Below are 14,527 nucleotides of genomic sequence, written 5' to 3'. Positions count from 1 at the left end.
TTCCTTTGTCTCTATTAATATTATGCAGGTACTTGTCAGTGAGGACTCTGATAGTGATGGTATTGTGGCCCACTTCCCTGCTCATGAAAAGCCTATTTGCTGCATGTCTTTTAACCCTAGTGGTAAGTTATTTTACTGTTTTAACATGATAGTTGGAAACAAGATGAAGACAGCAAAGTATCATAAATGTGTGCTCTGGAGGAATTGCAAATACCGTTGTGATACATGCAATTATCTACTCATTGCTTCTAGGACATTTGACCTGCTCTGTTGAGGGTTGAATGTGTCACCCAGTGGTTAATCTGTCTTTTTTTTGTTTGAAATTTCAAACTTAAGCAAATCTGTACTGTGGTGTATGTGAGAAGATTCAAGTCTACCACTTTGAATGCAGCAGAAGTACTAGGGAATTCTTTCTGTTGGTTATCCTGCCCACCAGGTATCCAGATGTTCCAGTATGCAGGTATCCAGAGGATCAGCACACATATTAAATTGTACTCCTGTGTAAATATGACAATGAAATTAATTGTTTCACTTTTAAAGTATCTTACACTGCTGTTATGCGTTTTGTTGATGGAGTTTAGAATTCTGCCCTCGCTCTGAGTGAAATCAGCTGTAATTTGAAAATGCTTTTAAGAACTACCTGAAAAGTACCTGTTCTTCTCCTTTTTCTTTATAAATGAACAATGCCTGTGGGCATCACAGAGATCTACACATCCTGTCTGTTAATAAATCTTACCAAATTGACAATTAACATGTTTACTACTCTGCCTATAGGCAGAAGAACCCCCTAAGTGTTGCAGTGGATTGCAGTAGTAGTCAGTGCAGTGGCCGGTGAATCAACAGCTCCCACTTGCCCAAATGAGCAGTTTCTAAAACGTAGCAAATGCCATGGAGATCTTGAGGCTGAAGTCACATTTCAGAGAATAAAACTAAAAGTGTCATTTGTGTTTTCACTTTTACTGACCAGTTGGTCTTACTCTGACATCCCATCTGTTATCTCAGAACTCTTTAATAGTGGTGTGTAGTTCACTGCATTTTCGCTGCCGGTTTTTGACATAAACCCCCTGTATTCTCATCTGGCTGAATTTTCCTCTGATACTTCAGAGAATTTCTTGTGGAACTCTGTGCATTTAACTGAGAATCAACTATGCCAGTTCCAGAACAGTAATGTTTTTGCTTCATTCTCTTGTAGAAAGATAGTACCTAGAGTTGAGCAATGCTATTTAAGTGAAATAAATACAGCTGCTTAAATAAAATACAGTATAGAGATTAATGAAATGCCTCCTTAAGGCAATTTTTATGATTGTATAAACTTAAGAATGTTTATGCAAAAGCAGATTAACTTGTTATTTTTTAAATGGAATGATGTATTTGCATATTGTTGGATTACTTGTTTTATAATCAAGTTCTTTTGGTTTGCTCGGGGACTAAAATGACAATTCTTTGTGTATGATATAACGTTCTTACCTTAGGTCTAATGGTGCAGTGAGATACTCAGTGGCAAAACACTTTGTCTAATTGGTGTTCTTCTTGACTGATTGCAAATTATGTGTGTTACGGGACAATTGCAGGAGGGATGAGTCACAGCCAGGTATCAAACCAGTTGAAAACTGTCACCTCAGCTGCCTACAGTATGAAAGCAGCACTTAACACTGGATTCTGTATTCTTTATTGAACATCAAGGCAGAGCTTTGTTTGAGGCCAGTGTTTTAACGTCATCTTCATCCATTCCATAGTGGTACATTGCCAGTCAAGCTGATCTCATTACAAAGCAGAACAAAACAAGAAGTGGCTTTTGATCCTGTCTTTGGCTGTTGGCTAGTTGTAGTGAAAACCCACTTTTACTCTTAATTTCAAGCAGCGTCTGTGATGCTGCACTAGAACATAGCAATTGCTGATTTTTGCTTTAAAGGCAAACAGGGAACACCAGTCTGTTTCAGTGAACTATTTTATTCCCTATGGCTCATTAAATAGCTTAATTTCATCATGTCTCATCCCAAGGGTCCATGGGCTCTACAGGTATTCAGGTCTGTAAAAACTTACAGGATTGTGTTTGAAAAAAGTCTGGAACAAAGCCACTGCTGACATGGGAACTCCCTGAAAGTCAATGGATATGGTAGATGGATATATATGTTTTTGTGTGGTAAACCAGTAAAACAGCGCCACAGCCACTTCAAGCTGTGTTTTAAAGGTATCAGTTACCAGTAAGATACATTTTGGGGGGTTTCTGCTGTTTATTTTTCCGTGCTGAACAAGGAGCTTGCTAGGGATAAGTTATTAGTGATAAAATAACAGTACAAAATGTATGGGTATCACTGAGAGAATAGCTCCTTGTAATAGATTGTTTCAGTCTAGGATTATCAGAAAACAATCCAATGGGAAGGGGAGAGAGTCACTAATGTCAGTAAATGGCAGTCGTATTTTCCCCTGGTCTTTCTTTTTGAAACCAAGAAGAAATCCCGTACTACACTTAGGGCATCCAAGATACATTAGGTTATTGTGGGCCTGGCTGAAAGTCTATTGCAAACAGTGGCAGGACTCTTGCTGATAGGTGTGTGTGTCTTTTTTGTTGGCTTTTCTGGTTTGCTTTGGGTTTGAGTCTGTGGGGTTGTGTTTTCCTCCCGGCAAGGTAAATAATCCATGTGGAGTTCCAAGCAGGGCTGGCTGGCAGGGAGAACTGGCTGTATGTGTTACAAGGCAAAAGGCTGAAAGAACAAGCAGGGATGTTTCTGCATAGCACTTCATTGTGCTGCGTAGACGTTTCTGTAGTGACTTTCGCTGGCATTAGATCTACCTTTTGTTCAGATTTAAGGCAAATCTGTTGACTTCTTTACCCATTTTGAGGTATTTGAACAAACTTGGCATCCAGTTAGCTTTTTTGGTATTAGACCTATGGCTGCTCTGAAAGCCAGCTTGGATAATAAAATAACAAACTTGAAATATAATTTCTGAGTATATTTAGGGGGAACCACACTTTGGGGTTTTTTAATGCTGCCTGGCATGTCCCTGTATACCTCTTCCAGACCTATATGTTAATAAAAGCTTGCTTCTGAGTCAGGGAGACTGTAAAAGTCTCAGTCCAAGACATGTAGCAAATCATGTTTAGCATTAGAAAGGGGGAAAAAAAGAGAAACATAAAGATGAAAAACAGCAGTTCCTGGTGGTTTCGGATTTTCTGTGTTTTTTCCTGTGTCCATCAGAAAAAGTTGTGCGGGTTTACTATGGGCAGTGGGTTGCTGGGGTTTGGGGGTGGAGGGGAGGGTTTGTACTGCAGCTGAAAATTTGTGGCCAGGCATCCCATCCACAAAATCCCTTAGTCCTGTGGAATTTCTAAAGGCTGGGTCCCTGCATGTATTGTTATTGCCTCTCTGCTCAACGTTTTTCATTTTAATAGGTAAGATATGCAGTAGTTCAATAAAAGTGAAAAAGAACCGGTCCTCCTTTGCCATTCGTTGCTGGTTGAGTCTTTGGGAAGCAGACACAAAATGCTGACGGGGTCCTTATTCTAGTGGTAAAAATCAAAGTTATGACGTGAGGCTCTTTAATCCGCTCCCTTTGCCAGCTGTGTTGTCAGCTTTGGGGGCAGTGTTTCTTCTGGCTGGAGGGCACACTTCCTATATAACATTCTTGTTCTGTTTTTGGAAGTGCGCTTAATAAATCCGATTCCAAGTTTGAAGCTCAGGTGATCTGGCACTATGCCTTGTTTTCTTTCTCCTTTTTTAATTGCTAGAATGTGAGTATTTCATGGATCATTTTCTTCCATAGGAAACCGGCACAGTTTTTCCAGACACTTTATTATATGTCAAAATCATGATTTATTTATATAATGCCATATATGTCCGTGATTGCTTTTGTGACTTACATGAAGGTAAGGTTCCCCTTCTGAAGCACAAATGGTTTGATTTTTTTTGTTTAAGACATCCATCCAATATTGAATAAATTAAATGCTAGGATAATAATTTGGCATTGCCAAGTGCTGTGGAAGAGATGCTGCCTATTAACAGGACAAAGGGATCTGATTTTCGGCTCTGTTTGCTCAGTAAGTAATGCATACACATAGTATTTATTTATGTTTTACCACAGCCTCTTCCCATGAAGTGACTTTTGCCACCACAATATGTGGCAAGGATACTTGCATGTAAGAGGAAGGAGCTCCAGGGTCCTGGTGCAGGTGATGACCAGAAGTGGGCTCCTGCCAGTAGAATAATTCATGCAGCTTGGCAGTGGCCAGCAAGGCGGATGAATTCTGTGGGGAGCTGGGGCAGATAGACTGTGCTGTAGCTACTCCAAGGCTTTTCAATGGCACTCACTGGATGTCTTTTGATTATAGCACTCTTTTGTAGTTGATTGGGAAAATAGTAATCTTTCCTCAACCTAATTGGTAATGATCCACATCCAAGAAGGTGGGCACATCTCTAGCACCACGTCCACTCTCGTCATTGCTGAACAAAGGAAGGAAGCTTCTAACTTTTAGGAAGACTTTTAAGCTTTTTATTAAAGCACTTCAAGATAAGAATAAGTAATACAAGAAAGTGAGGTAATATTAATAGACTGGGGACTTCATTACTGTACCTTTGGCGTATCTATTGACGTAGTGGAAACAAGAGGCTTACACAGAGACCCTAAGAACAATTACTTTAATTCACTTGTTAAATGAAAAGCACATTAAGCCATTGTCAGGATGCTTTTACTTAGTGTTAACACTGGCTTGAATATTCAGTTTCAGATTAATTGAAGGCAAGCTTACAATGGACAGAGTGTCCTGGCAAAAATGTAGTACTGTTTACTGATTGCCATTAAGTAATTTAGATTTATTTAGATTTATTTTTCAGACCGCATCTATGCAGATGTGCTCCCAAACCTGCACATCATGTTTATTCTGCTTACGTGTATATGTATATATATATATATATATTTTGTCCTGAAAAATGTTTTAATACCTTTATATTGAGTCCAGAACCAAGGCCTGTCTATGGGGTTATAGTCAATACACCTTGGCCACACAAAAGTAATGTAGGATGTTGTTAGCGATGTTGAGTTGCAGATTATGTCACCTGGTAATTTGGCCTTCTCTATGCTATAAATGTAAGATATCTAGAAATGTTAGTTATATATATATATAGTTATATAATGTCAAACAGCAGTATTGACACTAAGGTCTCTATTTATTATGGTTGAATTTTTACCACAGTTAAAATGTAGCCAGAATAAAAAACACTGACAAATATTTTATTGGTTATTAATATGTTTCTCTGTCAGTGCAACATTGTGCAAGAGTTTGTCGTCAGGAGGCCTTAATTTTTACTATATATATAATATATATACATATGTGTTTATGTCTATTTTATATATTTTTATAGACTAAAAAACCCAGGTACAAGCCATTTGCAGAATGTCATAGTCACTACAGCATCACAGAAGAATCCTGTCTGCTGTGTAATGTAAATGACAAGAGCTTCTTGTGTAAACTCTGGATGAAGATGCCCTGGACTAAATTTTGGAAGGTTGCAAAAGGAAGGAATACACCATAGGGGGTTACTTAAATGAAGATGTTTACAGAAAAACCTCCCAGCTTTTAACGTGTTGATGATAGTCTGCCAGGAATTGTAAGGGTATGCAGGGTCTCAAATGGGGAGAGGGAAGGGAGAGGATTAAATGTTACCAATTAGAATCAGTTGCGCAATGGCAAACTGGATTAGTCTAAACTAGAGTGTCTAGACTGGAGACTGAAGGAACCATGCAAACATCCTCGTTTTTCATTATGTTGTATTAGACTCTGTGATTTGGAAAGGAGGAAAAAACCTCACCAATTCTGATGTCAGCCGTAGTCCATTAAAACTAATTCACTTTGTGTCTACGATGGAAGAGGGAACAGGGATGATTGCTAGTCACTGTTGTTAAAGGCAATAAATACGCTGGGCTACACAGAGCTCTGGCATGGTCTGTTATGGAAATTTCTGTGTACAGCCTCGTTCAAATGTTTTGGTTTAATTCTATTTCTTTTAATGTTGGTCCAAAGTATTCACTGTTTTACTTTCATGTAAGGTCTTGGGACTTGAGCAAAGTTGTGGAAGCAAAGATGGTACAGAGAATTCAGGCTTCAGTGGGATTTGGGAGGCATTAGATCTGCCCCTTTTCTTTCTCTTTCTGAAAAGACATTTCAATCCAAAACTCTCAGGGTACATATTATTTGCAAGTAGAATTGCCTGATGTTTAAAATAAATGGTTATTTTTTATTTTTTAATGAAAATATGCCCCCCAACGCCAAAGAAACAAAGTGTTTAGTTTGGGGGGGCTATGAGGTGGTGTTTCTTACCTTTTCTCATATCAAACCTGAACACTGAGAACAGGAGAATGTTACAGATTTGAAAAACACACCAGTACACGAGGTTATAGGTTGGGTTGTTTTTTTACAAAATATGATTATTTGTATTTTCCTCCGTCCTCAGGAATATATTCCAAAATAAAAGGGAAGTTCTGGCTTTCTTGCGATCCTTACCTTTAAATCATCTGATTCTGCATTTGTATTTACAGTTTTAAAAGGATGTGGCCTCTTTTTGCTTTCCAAATGAGTTTCTTTCAGGAATGGTCAGGTTCCTAATTCGCTCTCCAATTGATATTTGTAAACCTATGCATTCTGGAAAGGTGTTGTCAATCGCTGTTACAAAGACACATTAAAAAGAATACTTTTAAAGCTATAGCAGTGAGTTTTGGGGAGCCCATAGAACAGCACAAGTTTTAGGTTTCCCTCCTCTGCATCTAGTTCTTCTGTGTGATTTTTTTGTACTGCATTTCTAAATACTTTCTACATGCAGAGTTTCTGAACCATTCATCTGCTGGGCACTGGATATATTGGAATGGGCTCTGAACTGACACACAGGCAAATGTGTGTTCTACATACACAAAAAGTTCTGGTCCTCTTCTGTATGAGGAAGATTATGGGAAAAGAAGACAAATGCTGTATCCATTGCTAGTACATGTCTGAATGTGAAACCTCCAGCAAATAGTTCACCATTGTCTGCAGACTGCATCTCGAAGGAAAAGTTAAAAATACAGTAAAATTTACATGACGGAATAACACTGCAAAATGAACTCAAAAGAAAATAGTGCTCGGTTGACTCGCTGGCATGCAAGCTGTGGTGTATGGCTTCTATTCATAGAAGTGAAATTAAAGGATGCAGTTAAACACAGTTGTGAAACGTCCAGTCCAACAGCTGCATTTAGTTTGTTTTTCAATTTCTCGTTGCCTTTCTTGTTTATTAGCTGTGACTCTGAGGTCAGAATTAAAACAAATATTTTAATGGCAGCATTTATGATGTTGGCCGGGAATGCTACGGCTTAGTGCCGCGAGCTGGCCAAGAGGCGATATGGGTGGTGTGAGGTAGTCCCTCCTCGGAACGGAGTCACCATCGGTGAGACTTCCCAAAGAATACAATCTGTAAATCACACCACTGAGAAGCATCCTGGAATCTGCTCTTTAGTTCTGTTAGCAAACTGGACATGCTTAAAGGATCTGAGTTGTAGGAGGCCAGAAGGGAGGATCCTTCTAAAGATTTTTATCCTGTTAAAAACTAACAGAATTCCTCTCTTCATTGTGGCAAATCTAAGGTCTGAAGGCCTTTATGAACTGTGATAATTAAAACCAAGCTGTGTGTAAATTACACACATCTATTCATACTATCAAAATGGTTATACGTGCTTTTGAGAGTAATTTTAGAGCCTGCAGGGCTGTAGTTTTATTTTCGGAAATTGTCTTTACTTCACCACATTTACAAGCAACTTATAGACATTTTATTTGTGCTAATGCTGAATATTAGTTGCTAAATATATTGTTGTCCACACTCGTGCAAGTTCAGCCATAGATAATACAATAGTACATAGATAATACATAGATAATACAGCCATAGATAATACAATAAAAATAGAATCCGTAAGGAAGGAAATCAGATCAGTGTTTCAGAAATCAGTTCCAGACAGATAGGTTTTTACCTTATATTGACCATTTCTATTAACCAGATTTCATGATAAACTGTAAGCTTCCCCTCCACCCTCCAGGAGAACAGAAAATTTCATAGACACGCCAAGCTTAGGAAAGTTTTATAAATAGTGAAGCTAAAAAGCATCAAATTTTTAATGTTAACTTTCTATTTCCATGTGGAATGAACATATTTGTAATATATAACCATTTCTACTAGTGTTTCAAAGAAGGTAAAAAAGTAAATTCTTTGGATTTTGGCAGTTACACAGGTCAGGGGTTTAATACAGACTACACAGCAGTAGAAGCTCCGGAAGTTCTTTTCACGTTCCGCCTAATTCTAAGACTGAACGCTGCCGGGCTGTTAAAGTAACCGGAAACAGTTGGTTCAGCTTTTCAGTCTAGACCAGCTGCTCATCTTGCTTTAGCCAGTGTTATCACCAGGCCTGGCAATAACCAAACCCCCTGGTTCTGAAGTCTGTCTGTACCCTTATTTATCTATTTTTTTTAGGCAAAACTATATCTTGCCTACAGTTGTATCTTTTGTCTACAAAAAAGGCTGATGTGGGACTGAACTTTTGGGAAGATTAGCTGAAAAAGGAACTTCTCAGTATTTGGAGTCAGTGTTGTAGCTGACACAGGCATTCTGTTTATTTGGTATGGTTTAGGGTCATAAAACTGGGATTTTCTAGGATTTATAGAAATATTCTTTTATAGGTTAACTTTACTTATTTATTGGGTTAGATTTGACACAACAAATAAATGTGTTTCACCCAAAGGTTGACTTTTCCTAGAGATGCTGAAAGAGAAAAGGAAGTTAAATTGTGTATCAAGATGTAACTAAGAAATCACTTTTTACTCCACGTTTAAGATTTTGATTCCAGTAAAACAGTGATGGTATTGATACAATCAAGTTTTTAGGTGGAAATAGTGTATTTTGTGATTGTAAAGCTTGTGTTTGTTGCCTAGGAAAATGCTTTCTAGTTAAGGAGATTTTTGTCACTGAGACCTAGATGTTTCTAGCTAACAAATGTGTGACCAAACCTAGCTTGTCTGTTTTCTTTTCATGTCTGGAAGATTTTATAATCAATTGTACGTATTCCAATTAAAACCAAACTTTACTGTGTGTACAAGTTGTTGAACACTGCGTGTTAATTGTGGTTTTTGGCAAGCTTTCTCCATGCTATACGGATGATAGCTGTGGTTTATAGGTTACATTTTAGATGGTTGGTGACAGTTTTAATGAACACTTTAAAGTCATATTCGTTTTATTGTCTCTAACATAATTCCATTCTGTGCAATTCACTAGTTAATGGATAGTCTGTTCATTTATCTAGTGCATGGGTCAGTAAGTTTCTTTCTCCTCTCCCTGCAGAGGGGAGGAAGGCCAGATCCTCTCTAGCTCGCAGAGGAAGGTATGTTTTCTATCACTTGCTCTGCCTGACACGCACATTGTGGGATCACAGTTTTAACAACAGTCCCACAAGCAACGGGGGCTGCAGGAGTGTGCTCTGTGTGCTCTATGGGTATGTGCTGCCTTCCCTGCCAGGCAACACTGGATGCTTTTTTCTCCCATTTGTTAACAGTACTCCTTATAAGACAGAAGGAAAGCCACAGCCTACTCGTATTGAACACAGTAGAAATGCCATGTGTTGCCTGTTGCAGTTAACGTGTGTTTCAGTGGCATAAGTTGTCTCAGTCAGGGTTGTGGTGGAGTCAGTGGTGGTGAGGCGAGAAGAGAATGTGCTTGCTAAAGCTGAGAACTCTCCATGCTCTCCGGCTGCCGGATTCACGCAGCAGCTCTGTAAGTGGGTGTGAGGGTGAATAACCTCTGTGTCTGCAGTGAAATCCCCCGCCTGCGCTTGAACTCGGGTAGCGTTTCTGCAGGCAGAATGCTGTGTTTCTGCCAGGCTGCTGAGGCGCTTCTCAGCCCTTATAGAAATCTGAGACAGTTAATTTGCATTCTTCAGGCTGGCACCATTCCTTATGAACATGCGGAGGGATGCTAGCTCTCCGGTGTGGCAACTAATTACACAGCTTTATTCCCTTTGATTTTATGTATCTGTCTGTGCTGCTGAATTGGGGTAGTCTTACACAAAGAAAGAATAATTTCTGGCTTATCCTGAGAAACAGAACCAGCCTGTCCCTTGCTGGAGATAAACTATATAAATCAGACCTTCTTCACAGGGCTAGCATACTTATCTGTTGTTTTGAACCTTCACACAGAAGGGTACTTTGTAGACTTTATACTGATTGCTGCAATGCTTTTGGATCACAAGGTCGTAAGGATGCATATGTGTGATTAAGCAGCATGTGAAAACATGTATATACCTCATTTTCACAATTTATAGATAAAGTGTAGGGATATTAGCCCTAAGTTTCAGACACATCCACCGATTCTGAGAACCTCGATGTTGAGATATTGAGTATGATTTGGAGGACATCTGCTCTGGTTTTGTCCATCTTCAATGTGAGCTGCAGTGCTGCTCTTCCTGTGTAGCTCTGCTTTCTATAGAAGCCTCAAGTTACCCAGACCAATGTAGTGAGTAACTCTGGACGTTAGGCTGAGCGACCGAGGCAAGCAGAACGGGAAACTGTACTTAGGTCTTAACTCCTGTTTTTCACCTCTAGTAACCAGCAGTGCACAATCCGAAATGGTCACAGCCTCCTGTTCTCCAGACGGGGTTCCCAACATCTGTCCTGCCAAGGCTTTCCGAGGAGGTAGTCCAGGCACCATGGGCACCGTGGTTGTGGCAGGCTGCCCTTCAGATGCATGTGCCTTCTCCTTTCTGTGGTGCATTTGGCACAGTCTTTGACATGAATTCCTTCAAGAGCTCATAGTTGCACAGTAACTGTAATAGCACAAGCCAGTGAATTATAACAGGATGGCAGGACCTCCTTGTTGAGCTAGGACGAGCTCATTTGGACTTGGACTGTAGCGTTGGACACTGCTGATGGGCAGCAGAGCTTTGCTGTCATTTCTCTGCTCTTACTCCTTGTTACTGGGAGCCTACATACAAATGAATCTGTTACCCGTGTTTGTTTTGGGAATCAGGTTAAGAGTTTGCACATCTATTTGAAGTTTGTTTAAATCTCATTCATTACTGTTAGCGTAAGGTTTGTGCCCCGTTTCTCAGGCTGGGGAGGGAAGTTTTCTTTGCCAAGAACTATATGTACAAAACTCCAGTAGGTGGCTGTGGGTAGCCAGGAAAGAGGAGAATTCTCCTGTACTGGAACTTTTTTAGAGGCTGTGCTTCAATTGCCAATTTGTTAAGGCCAGTAACCAGCTTCACAGCCTCTGAAAAGGACGTTCTGTTACAAAAGCTTAGTGGTGGTCTTCTGGTGGGACAGGGTTTTTCAATAAAAGCTTTTCTCCACACGTCTTAAATGTAGACATAGAAGTGTTTGCCAGCTACAGGATTCTGCAGTGGCTGCTTACCATTTTGGAGGGAGCAATAGATGCAATATTTTGGGGTACAAGTCCTTGAAACCAAACTGAATATATGGTAATTAAGTAGCACGTCGCTGTAGCTAAGTACACGTTCAGTTTGGCAGTAGCACCAACCTTTAAATTGGTGCGATGGAAAAGGTATATTCTTACATATATAGTTAATATATATTAACCTACATATGTTGCGTAGAGAAGTGTAAATTCATGCAGCTACCTTGCTGTTCAGAATGGGACGCATTACTGGACCAAGATAGCTTCTACATAAGGCAGGAAAGATACAGGATGTAAGACTTGATCCTTATGGAGCTGAGGGCAAGGTGGTAAGAAAGATTCCAAAGAAATAGGTTTAGAGGGGAAGAAAGAAGTTCTTAGTGAACGAGAAGTGGGAGACTTTTCAAGCTGTGGTAATTCACTGGAGGGGATAGAAGTGTGCAGACAGTGTAGAAAACAAAGAGCAGAACTCCAAGGTGCGGGTACAACTTCAATCCAGTTTATAAGATGAGGAGAGGTTAAAAAGCAGGGTATGTTGAAAATGAACTGTAAGAACTTCAAACTTTTCACTTCAGGGCTTGAAAGCTAAGAGTGGGAAAACTGAAGAGTTGAGCAGCGGTCGCTCACTCAAGGTTATGCAGTAACTCAGCACCAGAGAAGAATATTACATAGGATTCCTGATTCTTAATCCATTGCTGAAGCCAGTACATGACCTGTCAAATTCAGTGCATGTTTGTACGTTGATTTTGTTGATGTTTAATTACAGGAATTTGGATGTCAGAGAAAGAAACTTTTCACATGCAATAGTCAGTAAAGAGCTAAAAGCTGCTGGTTTATAAATGCGTTCTGCTTTGCAATGTGTTAAATGATGTGCTCTCTAGGAGTGCTGCTGCTGCCAGGTTAGCAGCTGAGAGCTGGAAAGTGCAGCACAGCTCAAATATAGAAGAGTTACGATTCCTTGGCTACATAAGATATTTTGCCCCCATTAATACTGAGAAAATTAGTGTCGGAGCAGCAGAAAACCAGATTACACTGTATACCCCTGTGGATGCCTGACTGCACCTTTAACGGACCTGAAATTCCTCTGATTATTTAAATGTTCTATATTGAAATGTGCTGGTGGCCTTGAGTTAATAGTTAAAGAGGTTTAAATTGGAATGTCTCTGCAGAAGTCTTTCCCATTGATCTGAGCAAGTAGGCAGAAAAATACCTTATTTGCTTGTTGGGAAGCACTGATAGCGCCTCACAGAGCCACAGAAATGGTTTTCTTTCTGGTTTTCCTACCTGAGAAAGGTACCAATCACTACCAATCAGTCTCTCATTAACCGTATAGATTGGTTTAAGTTTTGGAGAGATCTTTTATAGCTGTAGAAGGTAATCTATTGCAGTAGTGATATGGCTGCAAAGAGCACCTTCTCTGTGCTTGGACTTTTATACTGACTGCAACTATTTTGCAGTCATTATTACTATTCTATTATTAATTATATAGTATATATTATATACTATATAGTATATATACTAATATGTGTACACTAATATATACTGATATATATACTAATATATAGTATATATTAATTTTATTAATTATAATTAATACTATATTATTACTATTATACTATTAGTAATAGAATCATAGAATATCTCGAATTGGAAGGGATCCATAAGTTAATCTCATTCTGGAACATCACCTTTCTAGATGTGTCATCTAGGGGGGAAAGGGCTGTAGTTAATGAGAGAATATTTCCTTCGGTTTTATCTGTGTAGTTGGAGGTTTTTTCAACCTGAATTACTGCCTTTGAAGACAAACATATTAAAACCAAAGTTAATAGCATCGTGTTTGGTGAACTGCAGTTACAAAGACTGTGACTCTATATCGCATATGATGGGCCAGAAGGTGATAAATAAGTCAAGATCTGCCGCTTGCTAGCATTGCTTTATGGTTTGTTTGTGAAGGAGAAGTGTCAGTGGAATTTCTTAGCAACAAAAGTATGAATAAAAGGACTTTATAGACAGGAGAAAATCTTGTCAACACGTGTGCTTTGAATGACAGCAAACGAATTATGTCTATGTCTGATTAGGAGGTAATTTTTCCTAATGAGAGAATGGAAATATGAGGGGCTTAGTTTCTTTAAACATCAAAAATGTACAATTGTCCTCATCTAACATTATCCGTGGTGGCTTTATGCACTACTGGAGAAAATGTTAGTTTATTGTAGGATGGGTCTTTAGTCCCCTTTTTATGATCATCTTTTAATAGAAATTTTAGTCACCTTTTTATAGAAGTTTTCCATTTTGTTAAAATCTGCCAAATTTGCAGGTAAATAAGGTGAAGTTTAATACAATGCTGAACATACTGAAGAGACATGTGGGCTCCCTTGTAAATACCGATTTGTTTGGGTACCACTATTGCTGCATATAGTCTGATATGAATGATAGATTCATCTGAGTGATAGATTCGTTATGAATTCTGAAATAGATTAAAATTATTAGCAAACCAGCCATTTAGCACAGCAGGAATTGCTAATGGGGTGTTAAAGATGTACAACTGTATGAAAAGGGTAAAACTATTTCCTGTCTTGCAGTTAGTGGCAAGAGCTCTGTGGACTTCAGGGAGGTCAGGATTTTGCCCTCTTTCTCTCTAACGTTTACTTTATCGTTACTCCAATGAAGAGAGAAAAACACAACAAGATGTTTCAGCAGGAAAAATGTTTACTGCCATCTCTGCAACTAACCAACCCCCATGCATCAAACACTAACAGAATGGTGGTGGCTATGGATTTGTGTCCCTTTTGGAGGAACTACAAGCAAGGCCAGAGTAAAAGGGAGTCTGTTCCCTTTGATCTTTTGCTCTCGTTTGCTCATTGCCCCCAACGTGCGTCCTTAAGCTTTGGGAGGGAGGAACTCATCCTGATAAAGTTGTAGTATGTTTTGGGCCATCAGCTGCAGCCGGTTAGGGTTTGAAACTGGTGAACAGTTTTTGGTATGTAAAGCATACCACTGAGCTGTCTGTTGGGCATGACAAATGGCTGACAGTTTCCATACATCCGCCACAAGCTCCATATATTCAAATTGAATGCATAATTGTCCTAGGCAGTGGGGAGACATCTCCA

The 14,527-nt window shown here is 39.2% G+C and overlaps 1 protein-coding gene across 4 annotated transcripts in view; it reads left to right on the top strand.

Annotated features, from left to right (window-relative positions):
- The window catches only part of BCAS3 (BCAS3 microtubule associated cell migration factor), a 363,502-nt gene that overhangs the window by 87,308 nt on the left and 261,667 nt on the right, over window positions 1-14,527 (top strand). For all 4 annotated transcript variants that reach the window (XM_080629980.1, XM_080629979.1, XM_080629982.1 and 1 more), the window contains one exon: window positions 29-122. In XM_080629980.1, the coding sequence (XP_080486106.1) occupies window positions 29-122 (94 nt within the window). The remainder of the gene's footprint in view (window positions 1-28; window positions 123-14,527) is intronic.

Source organism: Psittacula echo (assembly GCF_963264785.1).
Source record: "Psittacula echo genome assembly, chromosome: 15".
Classification (NCBI taxonomy): Eukaryota; Metazoa; Chordata; class Aves; order Psittaciformes; family Psittacidae; genus Psittacula; species Psittacula echo.
Note: the sequence above shows the minus strand (reverse complement) of the source record. Positions and strands in the feature narration are given on the sequence as shown.